This window comes from Aulostomus chinensis, chromosome 21 (genome assembly GCF_037954235.1).
Source record: "Aulostomus chinensis isolate RoL2024-O1b breed Wild chromosome 21, RoL_Achi_v1.0, whole genome shotgun sequence".
In the NCBI taxonomy this organism is placed as follows: Eukaryota; Metazoa; Chordata; class Actinopteri; order Syngnathiformes; family Aulostomidae; genus Aulostomus; species Aulostomus chinensis.
Genome location: NC_141340.1, coordinates 11,484,515 through 11,503,974, shown reverse-complemented (window position 1 = coordinate 11,503,974; position 19,460 = coordinate 11,484,515). Strand labels below are relative to the sequence as shown.

At 41.6% G+C, this 19,460-nt stretch overlaps 2 protein-coding genes across 4 annotated transcripts; one reads left to right on the top strand and one right to left on the bottom strand.

Moving 5' to 3' along the window:
• Window positions 1–3,457, top strand: LOC147241688 (ephexin-1-like). Its single transcript, XM_086191483.1, has 5 exons — window positions 1–230; window positions 437–468; window positions 918–1,085; window positions 2,114–2,199; window positions 2,745–3,457. The coding sequence occupies exons 1-5, from the start codon at window positions 164–166 to the stop codon at window positions 2,998–3,000; spliced, it is 609 nt and encodes a 202-aa protein (XP_086047609.1). The 5' UTR covers window positions 1–163; the 3' UTR covers window positions 3,001–3,457.
• Window positions 3,458–7,541: 4,084 nt separating this feature from the next.
• Window positions 7,542–18,111, bottom strand: mybl1 (MYB proto-oncogene like 1). 3 transcript variants are annotated; one of them, XM_086191252.1, is made up of 16 exons: window positions 17,770–18,111; window positions 14,877–14,976; window positions 14,665–14,736; window positions 14,441–14,533; window positions 13,548–13,768; window positions 12,728–12,929; window positions 12,566–12,640; window positions 12,171–12,281; window positions 10,704–10,943; window positions 10,226–10,615; window positions 10,001–10,140; window positions 9,801–9,915; window positions 9,605–9,721; window positions 9,356–9,454; window positions 9,007–9,198; window positions 7,542–8,935 (listed from the first exon to the last, which is right to left on the bottom strand). In XM_086191252.1, exons 1-16 carry the CDS (start codon window positions 17,790–17,792, stop codon window positions 8,810–8,812), a joined length of 2,316 nt encoding a protein of 771 aa, XP_086047378.1. In that variant the 5' UTR covers window positions 17,793–18,111; the 3' UTR covers window positions 7,542–8,809. The 3 variants fall into 3 exon arrangements, with proteins under 3 accessions (XP_086047378.1, XP_086047379.1, XP_086047380.1); XM_086191253.1 differs by having other exon boundaries at window positions 10,226–10,597; XM_086191254.1 differs by lacking the exon at window positions 12,171–12,281.
• Window positions 18,112–19,460: the final 1,349 nt, after the last annotated feature.

The following is a 19,460-nucleotide window of genomic DNA, read 5'->3' as shown; positions in this document are numbered from 1 at the left end:
TTAGTGTAAAAATGCCACCTCTATTGACTTATGTGTGTCCTGCAGTGGGACGACCCAGCTCCAGCCAGCAGTGCTGCAGTGGATTAGTCAGCTGCATTTATTTTAAGGCTGTGCAGAGCGAGCGCAGGAGTCTCCGTCAGTGTGAAAGTGTCAGATCTTCGAGATGCAGCGAATCTACATGCACAGCAATGAACACTTTGAGGTCTTCACGACTGTCCTCGCCCCGCAAGGTGAGTGGAACGGTCTCTGCAGAGAAGACATGATTGTTATTGAGAGCAGGATGGCTTCCCAGTGGAGATGCTTCATAAATAATGGCTAGATCTCTCCCTGACGACTGGAAGACAGGCTTGTATGTGAGGATGTGCATATTTGGAGTAGTGACAAATCATAAAACTAACATTTCTGCTGATTCATCTCCTCCCTCGGTGGCTAACAGGGAGGTATCGATACAGGGCAGAGGCAGAAAAGGCAAGTTGATCCATCTCTTTCATTCTAAGAAGGAATTTTGCTTTGCTGTTCAGTCATATGATGTGAATCCTTCTTGATATTGACTGACATTGACGTTATATAAGGTCAATCAATTTCCCCTGGTTCCATTTTGTGATTAATTCTATTCTAAGTCCTCAAAAAAACAACAACCACGGAGCACATTTAGGAGGAAGAGATAATAGATCCAGATTTAGGCTTCTGTTTCACTGCACAGCAGCTAATCTCTTGACACATAATCTTGTCCATTCACTGTATCTGACCTGCAGCCTGCTACTGTTCCTCCAGCTTTTATCAACAATAGCAAAAAAAACAACCAACAACCTATAACTGTATTTACCGGTGAATCTGTTGAATTGAATTTGAACTGATGATTATAAGAGTAAACATGACTCCAAAGCTCCAGATGTAACTCTCCCTCTTTCCATTAGATGGTAGTGGTGCACAGCTACAAACCCCAATGGCCAGACGAGCTGGAGCTGTCTGCCGGTGATGTCATCCTGGTGCTGTCTAAACATGAGGAGGAGAGATGGTTTGGGCGGCTGCAGGGCAGCCAGCAGGGCTACTTCCCCGCCTCCTGTGTGATGGAGCTGGGCCAGGTTGGTGGGTCCAGTCTAACAGGATTCTACTGTAGCTGATTTGGCCATATCAGATAGAATGATGGGCTTCAACATATAACAAGCGAAGAATTTTTTTTTTTTTCAAAACAAATTGTGTGTCCTAAACTCATCTAAAAACCCTGTTCACTCAACATGTGAAGCAGAGGTTCCCGATGATGTCATATTTGAGGCTGTAAGGCCGCATTTACACTGAAACAGTTCTGATTTCTTCCCCCGTGTGTGATGGATGTAGCCTGGATTTGTATGATTCATCATGAGCAGGAAAAAAGGTTCACCGAATCTGATATTGTAGGCCACGCATGAAACTAAACCCAGCCAGGGGGGTGTGTGTGTGTGGAGAGGGTTGCTGCTCTGTAGAGGAAGATTGTAGTGAAACCTGATAATATTTGGATTTTTGCAAGAAGGAGCAGACAAATGCTTGTACTGTGGCGCAAATATTTCTTCCTGCATCCACCGGGTGGCGCTAAAGAACACATATTATGTTGACGTAAGTCAGGCAAATGGCTTCGAGATCGACAGATGGTCAAAAATATCAGATATAGGTGAAATGCTAAATTAAATGGGCATCAAGCCTTGCAGTGTAAATGTGGTCTGAGGACTGGCATTGTGGGACATGTAGTATCAAGGCCTTCAACAGCTCAGCCCAGGCTTTTTTGGGGGGCGGGGGATTTTATATCATCCAGAGAGCTACAATACAAATAAATGTTCTATGTCAATGTTGTGATTCTACTCAAGAGAGAAAAGGACTTGAACTTTTTTCTTAAGGTGAAAAAAGATCGAAACAAATGACCAGACTGCACAGGAGACAGTTTGTGGGTTATTTCAGGGCACCTGTGTTACCTCACACACACACACACACACACACACACACACACACACACACACACACACACACACACACACACACACACAAGCACACACACACACACACACAAGCACACACACACGCACGCACGCATGCTGCACAGAGAGGGAAATGACAAACACTCAATGCTTTCTCTTCACAGGAGAACCTGCCTCCTAAGGGTTTACGTCGGTGTGCCTCCTTGAGAGCTTGGGACAATGATGCGTGTCTGCGCAGTAAATGTGGAAGGTAAACTCCACACATCCCGCTCAACAAGTGCGCGCGCGCGCACACACACACACACACACACACACACACACACACACACACACACAGCAGCTGTTCTACAATCACCCCCCCAACACACATACACATCCCCCACACTCCATCCCACTGCTCTCCGCCCAGCACCCCTGAACAGGTGGCCCCTCTCTTCCTTCATTAGCTGACAAAGCACACTGATTGCTGAACCCCCCCCCCATACACACACACACACACACGCATACACACGCAAGGCAATTCCCTCTCACTGCATCTCATTAAGTCCAAAATGATTATGTAAAAGGATATGAAGATTTATGGGTGCACAATTAAAAGGTTGCATTTTTATGATGAATTTAAATTCATCAGGGCAGTTTATTTTACGGCCTGCCTCACACACACACACTCACACACACACACACACACACACACCACCGTACAGCTCTGTGCCTGTCTTGTCTGCTCGCGGTGGAATTTGGGTCATGAGGAATAAACAGCGCCTTTGTGTTTGTTATTTCCTCTTTGTCCCCCAGTGGACACATTCTGCAGGCACTGAGGAGGGGGAGTAAAGGAGGTGGAGCAGGAGGGGAAGTAGCGGACCTCGACGGAGGCCAGGGTGGGAACGAGGGCCCCATGTTGGCGAGGAGGCCCCAGATCCCTCTGCCTCAACCTGTGGCATCCCACCCACAGGCACAGAGATCCCCGGGCCTGCTCCACAGGATCTTGTCCAAGTGCCGGAAAAGGAGTGAATGCCAGGGAGCCACCAACGGGGCCTTTGAGGGCGACTAAGAGACCCCACACCCCTGTTCCAGGGGGGTGTGGAGTGGAGTTCATGTGAGGAAATGTTTAAATGAAGTCTTGAATATCCTGATTTTAGCTGCCACATCAAATATTCTCGACTTGGCTACATTTCCAAAAAAGATTAGTGATGTCACAAATGACATCAGAGAAGGGGCCAGAAAAGCAGCATGCCAAAAATTTTAAATATCAACAGATCTGAGCTATGATGGAGGAATCTATTGCCAGGCCTGTGCTTTTAGAAAATATGTACCAACATTCACTGCAGTGTGCAACTTTGAGATTGGTAACAGACATTGGTGGCTTTTGATTCACTAACACAAATAAGAATTGTGTGTGTATTTTGTTGCCGGTCATGTTTGTAAGCCACCTCATCTTGTGTGTATCTGTGTTTGCATATATTTGGCTGCAAGTTATGATTATTTTTATGATTATAAAAACCAGCAAACCCTTACTGGCTGTTTTATTTCAGTGAAAACATGCATCACTATATTACCTCATACTTCTTTTGAACACACTCCTTTTTTTTTAATGGGGGTGGGGGCTCCTTCAAGCGAAAGGAAGTGCAAAAGCCTCGCCAAAAAAGCCAGCGGATTGTGTTGGTTGCCCCGGACACACCAAAGCAGCTCATGCAGTCTTCAGTGGTGCCTCCCAACAGTGGGATCTCTAAAGGGTGGCCTGTGGATTACCTCCTTCCAGAACCCTAAACCTTGGCCTTGACCTCCGAGGGGAAATGCACCCCTCCTCTCCCTCCAGTTTGGTATAATCCTTTGTGGTAAAGGCTGGAGGAGGCAGTCACTCTGGGGCCAGCAGGGAGCACAGGGATGGTTATAAATTTTTCAAGGAGAATATCTGAGCCAGTCTTTCCACGGGGGCTCATCTCTCTAACTCTTACTTTCATGGCGAGGGGGAAGTAAAACCGACACCGAACAACATTCCTCGATTAAATATTCACCCTGTGTATAATGTTCTTTCACCTGTGACACTTTTAAATCTTACAGCTCCCAAGTCTTACCTCACACAGCACACACAAGTGGAAACAGTGACCTATATCAGGCGGAAAGGCCAGGGTCCAAATTTTACACATACACACATACACACACAGCTCATGGCTGCAGTCTCCCGCCTAAAGTGCGTTCTCCCTGCTGTGTTCTGCTGGGTGTCTTTGGGAGTGGTGGGGGGGGGGGGGGGGTGACAGGGTGCCTGCCAGATGACTGCTCTGTCAGCCCTATAATGGGCTGCCATCTGCTGTCTAGCATACACAAAGGCAAACAGTGTGTGCGTGAGCTTGTGTGCTTGCACGAGTGTGTTTGTGAGGAAGAAGGCAAGGAGCGATTCAGTGGGACGCCTGCAGGCTCTTGTTTATGTCCTCAAGAAAACACACTTAGCCTTATGTCCCCCTCACTGACCTGTGATATGGCGAGGACGAGGCCTGTGAAAGAGTGCTGCAGCAGTTAAGTATTTTGTAGCCCATCTTGGAGGTCAGCATCGCTGTGGCGAACAAGTTTACACATTTTGTTCTGCAAGATAATCTCCACAGATGAATGCCATTTAATGTCTTTAGAAGCATAGACTCAGTCGTTAGCAGTACAAAGCTAACGTTGTGTTCAGCACAAACTGAGCCAAAGATGCATGAATTCCATGTGACCACAACGAGCTTAGCCCTTCTTCTGTTGCCAGGGTGATTTGTAGTCTTAAACCACTACGGGCATTTTTTTTGAAGTACTTTGGAATTCACAAATGTAGAAATTACTGTCATGTTTTATTTTGTAGAGCAAAAAGTTAAACTAACTTATGCCAACTGACCTTATGTTGGGCATTTGACAGAAATTTTGACTATGAGACAGGGGAACGAGACATTCTGCTTTGCTGGGACTCATTTCTACACCACTTTAATACAGGTGGTGAGATGTGAAATAAATGTATTTTTACTACCATTTTTCAAGTACACGTATAAACACTATAAAGCACGTATCTACATGTCAATGTTGGATCCATACCGGAAGCACGCTGAGGAAGAGCTGCTGCCAATAACCAATTAAGAAGAAAAGTCTGTCTCTGACACCTTTCAACTCTCAGTGAGGGTCACACAAGAACAAAAGACCCTCTTGTAACTGCACTAGAGCCACGGCAGGCAGATTGATGAAGTGGACATGGCGTGTGTGTGCGGCGCCTGTGTGTTTATATGCACATTGTATGTATGCATGTGCACTGCTGCCCCCTCCCTAAGCACAAAGCAAGTCATCTTTGCCTCCCTCCATTTGGTGGGCAATTGAGTGAATGGGTCTGTAAAACCAACAGCCTCAAGGACAAAGGAGCCCTGGGGCATTAAGTCATGGGTGAGTGGGCCCCTTTAGGGCCAGCAGCTGACCCTGTGGAGAGGCCTCTTGTTCTGGCGGAGGGGGCTCATGTCTTCGGACCCCTGGCCAAGATGACAACATACACATACACACGACAGCAGATTAAACCACTTTATCAGTCCTCGATTCACCTGTCACACCCTCCTGAGGTCATGTGACCAAACAGTTATCGGTGGAGGATCTGATGCTTTTTTTTAATCTTATCTAATACTATCAATATAAGTTGAAGAATTTGTTTTTGGAAAGATGCGGAGATGCCTGCTGTCAGAAAATCACCAGAAATCTTTATCACATAGAAAACAGCATGTCATGTGAACTCACTTGTAGTGTTGGAGGAGAAAAGAACACTTCAAAAAATGTCATGCAGCAAATGCTTTTATTTTTCCAAATCAAGCACACAGTTTCAAAGACAGTTGGCAGGAGTTCTACGATACCATGGTTACGCTTTGACATCGCTACAGAACATTCAGTTTTACATGTGTCCAGCATTGTGTGTATTGCTCATGCGTAACTACAGTAGTATATTTATGTACTTAATTCCCTCAAAACCTATGATGTTACAAGTGTTAACACGTGTACTCGGGCTCGTAAATGGAATGTACAAACAGAACACATAACACAAATATATACAGATTAAACAGCCATGAATTTGAGCACTGATCTTCAGCTTCAGAGTTGCAAGCTCCTGATCTTTCTATGTGATCTCCCTGACAAGATTCCCTTCTTATTCTCACTCACATGCTTAATGCAGGATAATCCAGATTATAACTGGACTCCCTAATGCCAATAATACAAAGACCATTTATAGCTGTAGTGTTGCCTCATCAGGGATGAGAGAGTAGAATCAGCCCGACAACATGGAAGCACAGTGCAGTACAATTCTTCAGCATCACACCCACGTTAATGTTCTCGTGTCTAATAAAGAGTGAGCAGGTAGAGTGATATATCAGCAGGGTACAAGCTTGGTGCGACTTTCTTAAAAGCAAAACAAAACAAAAAAGGTATGAATTCTCCCGAGAGTTTAAATTGGTGATGCAGTTTCTTTTTAAACACTGTCAAATAATTGCAGTAGGATTATTTTCTTAAAAATTTGATGAAGAAAAATAGTAGAAAAAAAAGGGGAATGAAAAAATGGAGAAAAAACCAAAATAAAATACGGAATTTTAAAAAAATGAATGAATTAACAGGGGAGAAAAAAAACCTAAAAATGTGTCTGCACAGTCAAAGGAACAATTCAAGAAAAACAAAATGAATGAAGAAAATAAATGAAAAATAAAGGGCGAGTAAAAGAGGAATATCTTATGAATATACTTAATACTTCTTTTTTTGCTTTAACTTCCTGTATCAAATGATTAAAGTGGAAAAAACATTGAAGGCAGTTAAACACGTACCTCATTTACAGAAAAACGTTTCCTGTTATTTCTAAGTCTTCAAGTCTTTTCTGTCCATACACTAAATGTTAGAAATAACACATCAAAAGGATGAAATTCCAATGAATGAGGAAGTATTCATATCTTTTTTAGGAAAGTAGCATAAAGGGATTTAATCCCCATGCCATAAACATTTCTGCGTGCATGTTGCTTGCTACAAGCTTGTTGGGAGTCACACCTGCGGCCCCGTGCAGTGATCAGATTTCGATGACATATCTGATTGTAAAAGGTTGGCTGTGATTTTTTTTTTGCCCCGAGTCATCGCTGTTAAAAATGTTAGCTGCAAGTCCTTGCTGTAGTGTAATTAGGTACACAGTTTGGCAGCAGAGCGGGAGAAAAGTACATGTTAAAAATTAAGCAACATGGTCTTTATGTCAGCATTAATTTTGAAAAAAAAAAAAAAAACTGAGGGGAGGGGCATCCAACTAATACAAACACACACACACACACACACACACACACACAAATAAACAGAGCTACATCATAATAAACAATCATTTAGAATTAAATGAGTAAAAAGTGCAATTTGTCTATGATTAGAGGTCAGAGATGGCGTCCTGCTACCTAATAGAAGAAGAACACATCCTAAATGTTGGATATTATATATATATATATATATATATATATATATATATATATATATATATAAACACACATACACATACATATATGTGTATGTATATACACACATGTATTATACATATATACATATATATATGTGTAATAATATGTACATGTGTATATATTTATATGTATATATACATACATAGCTAAATAAAAGAACTAATGAATGATTATTTGCCTGGTCAGGAGAAAGAAATGTTAAATCAGTGGCAGTGAATGATTTTCTAACTGAAAGGTAGGCTGATCCTGATTTTGAAAAGACAATAAAATTCTTCAATAATTTCTCTTAAAATGCTTAAAAAACAAATAAATAAATTAGTAGACATTAAATAAATAAAACCTACATCCTTCACATGGAAAAGAAAATCCTCCTCAACCAAATGCCGATGATGATGTTGATGTGATATCTCACCATAGCGATGGTCACCTTTCATTTTTTAATTAACAGAGATTGAGACAAAGTTAGGGTCTTTTTTCTTTTTTTTTTTTTAGACTACAACGTTGTTTTTCCCCTTGAAAAAAAAAAAATCATGGTGTCCGATTTATATTAATATCTCAGCTTTAGAGCTGTTGGATAATAAATAAAAACAAAGATAAACATTAAAAGGTACCCTTCTGTGTTTGAGGTTCTTCTTAAAACATGTTCATCACAACAAAATACATTCAGCCGGTGGACACTCTGCCATCACAAGTGCTATCCAGTTTGCCCTTAATTCAAAACACTGCTTCTGCTTCAGCAGCAAAGTCAACTCAGTAGTGCAATACTGACAGCGTCCCTCCTTAAAAACATCACATCACCATGGTTACGCATGTTCAGCAATCTAACACTGCTGCATCTTTGTTCCTCTAATTTGAAAGATTATTAACGTGTTCGACGTGTTTCATGAACCCTTCAGTCCAATAAAATTTGGTATTTAAAAACACGGGTGCCAATAAAAAGCTACAGATTCTGCGAGGTTTTAGTTGGTAACAGCAACGGGGCAGTTTTGCAAAAAAAACCAAAAAAAAAGCAGAGGTTACACCATGAGTAGCATTATAAATCATAAAATGTTCTTGTCTTGTTATTTAAACAATATATTAGCAATATAAACTCAGAAGCAGCCACTGCTAGCAATAAACACTATTTCTACAGCCAACTGTGTGTGTAGGTTGCGGCGACAGAACAACTAGCCTTTACATCTGTGTACTAAAGGGTTTGTGTGTCTGTAAGGAAATACAGGTTGAAACTAACTGGGCAGTGACCTTGAGACCATGAGCAGCCGTGTCTGTTTGTGCATGTCCTTGGCAGTGCAGTTCTGCTTCTACATTAAAACACTTGACTGGATTGTCTCTTACAGGATTCAGTGGAGGTCGTGTTCCTGTTGCCTACGCAGCAAGGGAATGGTTTTATAGCACAAGGGTCCTCGAAGTGGGGCCAGATGACGGGTAAGGGTTCAGGTACTGGCGGGCCTGTTCTGTCATGATCAACTGGTCCTCCGTCTTTCCATAAACCACCGCTTCCCACTCGCTCACCTGCAGAGACCGACTGTTACCAACCGTCACATTTGCAGTTTCCTGCTTCAACAAGTTTGGTAGCCACGTACCGGTGCCGCAGCATGTTTTGGAGCTTTGTGGGAGGCATGAGGCTTCTTCACCTTGGGACTGGTGAAGCGGTGAGGATGTACCGGGACTAAAGAGGGCTCTTCCCTCCCTGTACTCAGAGGGCGGCTACTCTCTTCTTGCTCAGGGATGGAAATGCCCAGAGAGGAACTCCTCAGTAGACTTTCATCTGGGGTCTGCAACATGAAGTTCAGCCAATAGATTGCTTTTAAAGAAGAATAAGTTCTTTGTAACAAAAATGATGCTAATCCATTTTCGCATACCAGTGGTAGCTACTGAGTTAGGATAAGACTTCGTCGATTCCCTACATTAGTTATTTATGTGTCCACTCACTTCTGCGTTGTTGTGCTGCTCTTGTAAGACACTGAAGCAGTCTTTCCCCCAGGGGTCAAGCACAAGGGACTTGCGCACTTTTCTTGCTGGACCGTCCATCTGAAATAAAAAATACACAAATAATCATGAAAAGCAAACTTCCATCAAGTCTGAACAACAAGTAAATTTTGTGCATTCATAAGAGTTTGGTTGTGGAGATAATGGCACAAAGCAGATGCTAATATGCTAGTTTTCCAAGAGTCCACGTACAGTGTGTTTCCATACTCTGTAGTCGGGCTGAAAGTCTGTTCTGTTAAAGATGTCTGCTCCAGTCTCCTGCTTTAGAACTTCTCGAATGTCCTCTTCAAGAAAGGCTAAAGGTTGTGGCTGAAAAACAGAGAACTGTTTAATATACTTATAGGAAAATAAAAACGCATTAATATAAACACCAAAATCAGACACTTACCTCAATCCTAAGAGGCCCGTGCATTTTCTCCTGTGCAGCAAGGGCGTTTTTGAAGGGAGTTGGTGTCCTCGGGGTTGGAATCATGACGGTTTTACGGAATTTAGGTGTCCTGGAACTGACAAATAAAAGTGTTTACACACACTAAACTTTAAACAATCAGAGAATCCCCTCAGGTGAAGCAGTATTCTTGTATAATTTACCCATCGTTCTCTTTCTGGGACTTGGGTGTGGTTTCTCTCTGAAGCGGCGTATTAAGGAGACATTTTTGTCCACACACAGGAGTGGAGGTGAGGGCGGGGTTATCAAGGTTCAAATGTTCAGCCCCTAATATGTTGCAGAACTGGAGAGACAGACCGACAAGTCATAAAAATGATGAGGGTTGATGCGGGAAGAGAAGAAAATACGCTTTTCTGTGTTTATTTTACCCGTGATGGGGTGAAAGGCAGTGACTTTGTGGGCGTTTTCTTGGGTGAATTTGAGACGTTTTCTAAAAAGGAGGAGCAGGTCCTGTCACACAGTGGAGATGGTTCTCTATCTCGTTTTCTCCTCCTCCCAGTGGACGCCTGACTGGGTTTGGATGAATGGATGTTGGTCAGGGAGCTGACTGGACCCAGACTAACTGGAGTACAGTCCTTATCACAGTCAGCGATAGCGGTCGGAGTGTTGACTGTGAAGCTCATTGAACTGTCGCTCATTCTCTCTTGCAGGAGGGTGGTGTAGCCAGCCTGGTTGTGCCTGGGTGGAGTCGCTGCCTCTGACAAGTCGAAACTGGCCACGTCGCTCCATGACACAGGGTCCTGCAGAGCCATGCACATCTACAGTAGATCTTTAATACATTCACTACTAATTCAACAGATTTATATCCAGATATTTGTGCTCTGTTGTGTTCCTCCTGTTACTCACTGAGTCGATGAGCTCCATTGTCTCGGCAAACTCTGGAATGGTCTGCAGGGTGGAGAGCACTGTGCTTGCCTCAACAGCCAGGAACTTGCTGGGGGAGATGGGAAGTTGTGTTGGTGGTCCATGGGGGATCTCAGGGTCCCTCCAGGTCTGTCTTTCAACCTGCTCCTCCAGGCTGCTGCTACTCGTGGTTAGTGTGTCATCTGAAACGCTGTCAGTCCAGGCTGAGTACTGATCCAAGCTCTGAGGGGCAGCAGAGACAGAGAGTGAGACAGCACCGGTGTTAGAGTGTCTGAGATGATGGTATGCGAGAGGAAGAATTTATGAAATTTTGTCCGTTTTGAATTTTTCTGTCACTAGGAAAATGTGTAGCAGACACTCTGTATTAAAATGGGCAATTAGATCACAAGTGGACAATGATACAAGTGGTGGCACAAGTGTTGAGGGTGCCATAGATAAGATCAAATAAAACGAGACAAGATCAACAAAAATGACACGACATAGACATGAAGAAATATAAAAACAGAAACAGTGTACAAACAAACAAAAAAATCTAAAAAAAATGACGTTATGGTGCACATCTACACACATAGTTGTCTTCAAACTTCTTGTTAGCCAGCCCATGCTGAGCAAATCTGGTGCTTGACTACTTGGTGAAAGATTGACACAAATACTGTGCACTTGACACTGGCAGAAATAACATAGCCAGTAATAAAATCAGCTGATCTGCTAAACATCAACGTTACCACTTGTGATACAATTGACCAAGATACATTTTAAAGTCAAGTGTCAACAGGGTCCTTGTGTAAAAAAAAAATCAGTCAAATCCTGACCAGCCAATCTGACATTTTAAAGAATGAGATGAAGTGAATGAAATATGAAAATAGTGCAAATGAGAGAGAACAGGAGCAGGAGAGATAGAGGAGAGGTGCTGGTTCCAAAACAAACAGCTGGCTGAGCACAGCAATGTGAGGACTGGAGGGGATGGGAGAGTTTATGTCTTGAACGGTAGTGATAAGGGTAGATGGGGTGGGGGTGGGGTAATGTAGCATAGCTTCAGGCTTCAATCTTGAATGAGTAGCGAGATGGAAGCTAGTTACTATAGAAACACTACAGCAAATCAGGCTACAGGCACGCATACATGTGCGCCATTCGTGTTCTCGCATGGATACACTGCAAAAGGTCCATTGCAATAAGTCTTCAAATATTTTCCTTGAAGCAAGGAGTGAGTCAGCTGAAGAGAGTTCACAGGAAACATGTCTGTGTTATTAATCAAGAAAAATTATGGCTTAAAAATATCACCTGACTCATGAACTTTTGTAAGATTCAAACATCTGACTTTGGTTTGATTGCAAGACTTAATGCTAGGTTAAATTCATTCAAATGAACCTTTTTACAGTGTATGCAAGTTCCAAACACGCAGGCTATGCTGACTAATATTGCTAACACACATTCAAAGTGTGTTCTTACACATGGACCTCTGCACTGCATTTGTCGCTGGACTTCATTCTCTGCTGACATAAGCAGCAGCTCAAGCTCCTTAATTCTTTGCTCTCTGTCAGGATCATCCAGGCAGGATGGCTGAAATAAACAAACAACGCCAGGGAGGAGAAGTCGAGAGGACGGGAGGAAAGGAAGAAGTTAGGAAAAAACAGGAGAAAATGACAAAAAAAACCCACACACACACACAACAGATTCACATATAAAATACTGGATTTATCCTCTTATATTTGTTATTGAAAGTTAGGTGAAAACAACAGGACGTTCAAGTGTTGATTTGAAGTCCAGAGTTAGCGATCACAAGGTTAACAACAGAAAGTTCAGGAAATAGAGAATTCGCGCATCAGCAGGACACCAAGACTCACTGGTGTGAAGCCTGAAGTATCAGGGAGACTATCCATCAGATGTCTGCTAAGAGGATCAAAACTAAATCCTGCCATCTGAAACAGAGAATCACAAAAATCAGCAAAGGGAACATATCAAATAATCACATGATCCGGTGTGAAGTCCAGAGAGAGAAAATAGACCTGGTTGGATCCAGTCATGGGCAGGGGGCTCTGGTCACAGCGCTGTGGCTCTGTTGGCATTCGCGGGCACTGTGAGTGATGGCGCCTCTTCGCTCCGGGGTGAGATGAAGTGAATGACTTGCAGCCATCTTGGAGGTAGCCCTCGTGCTCTACTTTTCTCCTCATGGTTGAGTTCCAGTGGTTCTTAATGGAGTTGTCGGTCCTTCAAGGATTAATGCAGAATATAAATTAAATAATCTTCACCTTGACTTTTTTTAGGCTGTCAGATTTCCCACCTAGAATTTAGAAAATGGATGGATGTGTCAAAACTAGTATTTTCTGTTTCAACTGCAAATACCCACAATGCATTGCCTCAGAGGCTACACAGTTGTTGTATTGATGGCAGGTGACGCTCTTCACTGTCCAACTGTTATTATATACCGTTATCAATTTCTGAAAATATTTCAGTTGATAAAGCAACCATGGAGATATTATGTGGCCATTATATCCATATAATTTGGTATAATATTGCTGAACATCTGTCAAGCTAGCTCGGGGGAGGAAAAACAAACAAACTGGGTATTTTCCAATATTAAAACCCAAATAACAAAAAATAAATTAATTAAGAGGGACAAGACAAATACAGCCAGTGCAACAATACATATTTTTTATGGCAATATTATGGCAGTACATTGTTCCTAAAGTTTGAGAATGTAGCTGGCAGTATTTTAATAGGATGTAGGAACTGATTATCCAACAATCATCCCTGCTTTTGAGGTGCAGAAATCATTTTTAGCAAGTGTAAGGAAGTAGCAAGTACATGTGTCTGATATTATGTTACCGTCCAGGAAGAAGCTTGGAGATCTCTGCCCAGCGGTTGCCCAGTCGCTTGTGGGCCTCATAGATGATTTGATCTTCCTCCTGAGTCCATGAAGACTTCTTAACTTCTGGGTTAAGGTGGTTATGCCACCTTTCACGGCACTGCTTCCCAATCCTCCCCTGAAGGTGCTTCGCAATCACCGACCAGCGTTTGGGGCCATACTTGTGCACGAGGTCAATAACCTGCACAAACACCATCAGTAGAGTCATTGTTCCTGAAATATCATCCAAATACACACACTTTTCCGTATACTTATAACATTCCGTCATTTATTGCAACTTTAAGTGAAACTCAATTGGACTTATTCCAATCAGAAGCTTGCCTGAAGAGACTAAATGCAGCGCTTTCTTTGTTTCTCATTGACAGCCAACAGCTGCACCACCAGTAGAAAGCTGCAGAGCTTTTTTGGCTGCCTCTGTCAAAGCTGAAAAATGTTGTGACGTTGTCATTGGCAACCGAGTGAATTGATAGGTCTGTGTTAGTGATATGATGCCAAGATTTTGAGAGATGCACCTTCCTGACAGTGCTGATCCATTTAAGGCAGGGATTGTTCATCTGAGAGCTAGGGTTGAGAAGAAGGGCTTGGCTTGAAACCGTTAACTTGTTAGTCTGTGTTTTACTAGGGATGATGTAGTGGAGCACTTACTTTGCAAAAAAGAAAAAAAAAGAAAGAAAGAAAGCAAAGAATGTTTTGGCGGGAATAAACTTGTGCAGCTCTGTTTGTCTGGGTGTAAAAGATACATTGCATACTGTGGCCTCAAGACTCCCCACAGCTTCCCTCTGTCGCTGCTATCACTTACCTATGTTGTCATCCATCTCTAAAGACAAAACAGGAAACTCCCAGCTCCTCTTACCTTTTGATCCTCCTCTTTTGTCCAGGGTCCTTTCACCAGCTCTGGGTTCAGCACCTTCTGCCAGCGGTGCTGACACTGGCCATCTGTCCTCCCCTGCAACAGACACACAACCTCATTACCACACACATCTCATTAGGCAGAATACTCTTAACACACCAACCATCCCCCCCCCCCCTTTTTCCTGTTTTCTTACACAATGCAGACACATTCCATTATAAACTTACTGGAAAATAGTTTGCTATTGATTTCCAGGAGTCAGTGCCATGTTGCTCTACAAGCTTTTTCAGCTTGTCATCCTTAAAACAGCGAGAAGTGGCAATGTTAGACAATTAAACAGAGAATGAAGACAACAAAACAGCAAGGGAACTTTATACATTTGTATCAGCACAATGCTTAGTTTGTTTCATGAGTGATTAAGCGTCCTGCATAAGCTTACCTCATCACGGGACCATTTCACTTTGCAAAGGGTCTTTTTGTCTTTGCTCTTCTCTTTAGTGTCTGGGTCTGTTGAGTGTAGCTCTTCGTCCTCATCATTGCTAAAAAAAACACGTGGCAAATTTGTATAAAGGAAGTGCTTGGAAAAAAAAAATCTTCATAGGGTTAAAGACTGTAAGCAGAAATAGTAACATGAATATTGTATGACTGGGGTCTGTGCCCAACAAACATATGTCATCAGAATATGACTTGCAGGCCCTAAAGCCCCACAATGCTTCGGACTCAAAACATTGCTGTGATCTGGCTATTGCACTTGGCTGAACTGTAATTTTGATAAAATTTCAAATAATTGTGCAGCCCTACTTGCCAGTATACACCAACACAAAATTCTTCTCTTCTGACACAAGATGTTGGCTACCGCTCTACTTCTGTGTTCCCATAATAGTCGCTGCTGGGCAACACTGTCTTTGTAGTAGTGATGAAGACTTTCAATAAGAGGGGAGAAATTAAGTTTTATGATCACACTAAAACGCACTAACACAGGGAGGGAAACACTGCTTTCTGCAGGCATTAAATCAGAATGTGGATGAAAGGTCTTCTTCACTGAGCAGCATAGGGTTTGGCACTGCCTGATTCCCTCACTGGAGCAAAAGGATGTGTGGAAGTGAGTCTGGACTTGTGGCAATGAAGGAGGGGCATAAGGGGCCTCAAGGAAAGGGGCGATCCCAGTCGATCAACAGGCTCTTTCACCTCCAGAGGTGTGTGAGAGTGTGTGATGAAGTAGGCGGTGAGCTGGGGTGTGGTCAAGGGAATAGCAAAGCGCTAACGGTCCAGTTGTTCAAAAATTTTCAAAAAAACAAGCAGACTTATATAACCTCACCACATTTGAATGCATTATTTAACCACTCACTTTAAAATAATACTGACATGCAAAATGAACTTTTTCATCCTACAGCCAAATTGTCCATTTTTGACCAACCACTCAATGAATAACCACTTGGGTTTTCTAGGTCATGAGTGAAGCTCCTCCACCATCCATTTCTGTATTTTAGCCAGCATTTAGTTGGTTGATACAATATGATATTACAATCATTTTCAAAAGTTTTAAAAGAGAAAGTGAACATTGCTGCTGTAAAAGCAGTAGCCCTAAATGTAGCAAGCATTCATTCTTAGTGTCCATTCATTAGTTGAATTTCTGCAATCAGAAACAATAGCAAGATATTATAAGATGCAGTTTATCTGTCCCCAAAAAGACCCTAGCATCTCTCTCCAGATGTCAACACAAGAACGTCCAGTTGATGAGGACGATAAATCAGTTAACTCAAGCTGGAATAACATCTTCAAAGTTTTATGTGATCATAAGTATTAGACAAATTATATTATCATTTTGATTTTTTAAAAATTAATTTGTTACATTGTTCTGCAACATGTTTGAAAATGTTTGGTAACACCAAGTCCTGTCTTCATATTTGCTTGTTTTGTCCAGCCAAGTGTTTAATTACCAGTGGTTTATTATGGCTCTCCTCTTGATAAGTGACTGACATGATGAATCAGTTATTCATAATACGATGACCAACCCTTCGTTTCATGGTTTTGGCCTGTATGCTGCACGAAATACTCATTTAGTAACATCTGTAAGATCAATATCTGTTAGTATTTTGAACTTGTATTTTAAATGTATCAGTAAGAACAAAAATGGTATAATTCATCATTGTTTTTTTTTTGTCCCAGGAAAGACAGATATATAAAAAAGCTTGACAGATCAGCAGACTCACCTGCCTGCTTTGTTTTTTCTGTTTAATAGGTACATGTAATGAATTAAATTATCAGACTTGAAGGGGTCTACGGGTGGGAAAGGGAGGGAAGAATTATTCACTGGGCTATATTCAGTTTATTGTTGTTTTGTTCATATTAAGGGTGGTTATTGTTAATTTTTCTAATATACTGGTAGCAGTCTGATGGCTATTTATTGGCCTAATTTTGTTTAAGTCTCTTCTTTGTTCATTGCTAACGATGAAGGAACAACAACAAATTTATGATTTATGGACTCTCCCATTTTTTGGTAACTTTCTGAAATTTACAACTTTTAGATGTATTTACTATTTATAAAATGTGAATGTCATATGAACTTATTCTTACACAGATAAAATGACATTGTAAACATCAGCTACCAGTCAGTCAGTTGAAAAAAAAATATCATGCATCTTTAAAAAAAAACAATGTTTAGAAAAGTAATATTTTCAATGATGTTGCCATTACATAACCCCCCCCCCACACACACACACACACACACACACGGCAATAATTTATGCAGGCTACATTGTTCAGACTACATGTTGAAGATAGATTTCATGTTACAGACTCCTGGTTGGGTCAGTAAACATCATCAGGACACTTATCTATGCTGCTACATCAGGGGATGTAATGATGTCACTGACCTGACTACATTAATTGGGGTCAGAGGTCAGGGTCTCCATCATAAAAAGACTTGAAACTGCACTTTCTTGGGATCTCGCATTTGCACACCCGCCAAGTTCGAAGGGAAGAGCTAATGAGCTAATATTGTTCAAATTTTACACTGGTATTCAGCCAAATATGAGAGGTGTGTTATTGACCATCAGTTATCATACAGTTGAAGTGAATTTACTTTCATTTAGCCACCAGTCATAAACGATACGCTGGACCTTGTAACAGGTGCACGAAAAATCCATCGTGAAAAATAAAAGCATAGTCAAACACAACGTATGGGGTCTGTGCGTTCATATTTATCGCTAAGGAGAGTAATTGACCAATTCTGGAGTAATTCAGATAAAGATGCAAAGAAACACAAATGAAAGTGAAAGATAACAAATTGGATAATGAAACAGCATTGCATGTAAACTACTGCCACTCACCTGCGGGACTTCACATTGTCCATGACAACCGGTAGGATGAAACCTTTTCAACAACGAACAGATATTTTGCAGATCTCTCAAATTCCACATTAATAGATGTTTATCCATAGAAGTCGCTGTCAGTCGTTTTCTGTAAGACGCAGCAGCACCCAGCTAGTATCATTAGCTAACTAGTCAGCTAAGGTAATGTACGCTTCATAATATCAATATCTCTCCGCAAAAGCCGTATTTATTGTAGATAACATCCTTCCAAATGAAGTGTCACTGTGTCCTCTTCTTGACTTCACCAATAAATGAAACTATCATGACCTAAAAGCAGATATTACGCTGAAAAGACCACAATAATGCTTTCTTTACTCGCAGCTTGTCCACGTCTATCTCACTTCCATTTGGCATTATGGTTTTTGTCCAGCCCGCCGATTCTCGCGCCCACCCCTCTGCGCAGGCGGCCTCGCCTCTGATTGGTCAGAAATAGGGCCGTGACAAGAAGAGTCAATACTTGATGATGATAGGTCAGAAATGACGGGCGGCTCTTGTGTGATTGGTTTAGAATGGGGGATAGTTTAGTTTGATTGGCGGAGAACTTGAGGAGGCGGAATTAACAAGGACGACTGTACTGTCACTTTTGAAGCAGAATGGTTCTTTTATGCAGCCTGTGGGGGCTCAAAATGGGGTGTGGGGAACCTTTAGGGGCCCTTCAGGGGGTTTCCAGTCAAGAAATTAATTTCAGTGGTGGGATGAGCCACTGTGTTTCAGCATCTCCGTTTTTATCGTTCTGCATGAGCAGCAATTTCGTGTTAATTTTGAGGTGCATTTTTTTTAAGCTGACGGCAGCATAAGTATGAGCATTCCTGTTTTCTTTTGGTGGTGCGCCTCTTGTGATTTTGCTTCATAATATAAGGTGAATGAACAGCAATTCAAAAGTGGCGCTGTCTTGCAAGACATTATGTCAGTGATTCACACAGTAACTGAGGGAAGGACATAATACAAAATATCTATAGAAAACTAGCATAAATACATATTTTCTTTGGCTTCTATCGGTCGTATTTGCTCACCCAGAGTGCAAACTGCATCAGCTTTAAACTGTGTTTTGCTGACACCTTGTGGACAAGACCTGAACTTCACTGTTGCATTGAAAGTTACTATTTCCCTCTGTTTTAAAAATATATTATATTCCACCCAAACTGTATACATGACACAACGCCTTTTAGTTATCATAGCAAGGCTGTGCATATCACCTACAGTCCGACAGGTTTTTGTAATGCACCAGGTGTAATAAGTCTGTACTGAACTCGTCTATTCATTTAATTCTTTTGTTTGGATAAAATTAATAAAATTTGAATTTAAAATAAAACTTAATAAAATATTCATACCTTTATAAACATATATTTCTTCATGAAGCAATGAACATGTAATTCATGTGTTACTATTAGATTTGTGCCATGACATTAACAATTTCATTCATAGAACTGATTTTTCTTTTTTTGGTCTTTGACAACTATCATTTTTCATTTACTCCATGATTCTCATGCAGTCATAGTCTTAGCAAGTCAGACGTGCGTGTTTATTTCGGATCCTGCCTTCTGCCTGTAGGTGACACTATTTTGTTTGACTTCAAATCGTGTATCGGTTCTTGACTCGTCTGCATCTGTATGAAGTTCCCTAGCAAATCAAAAGCTACCCGGAAATTA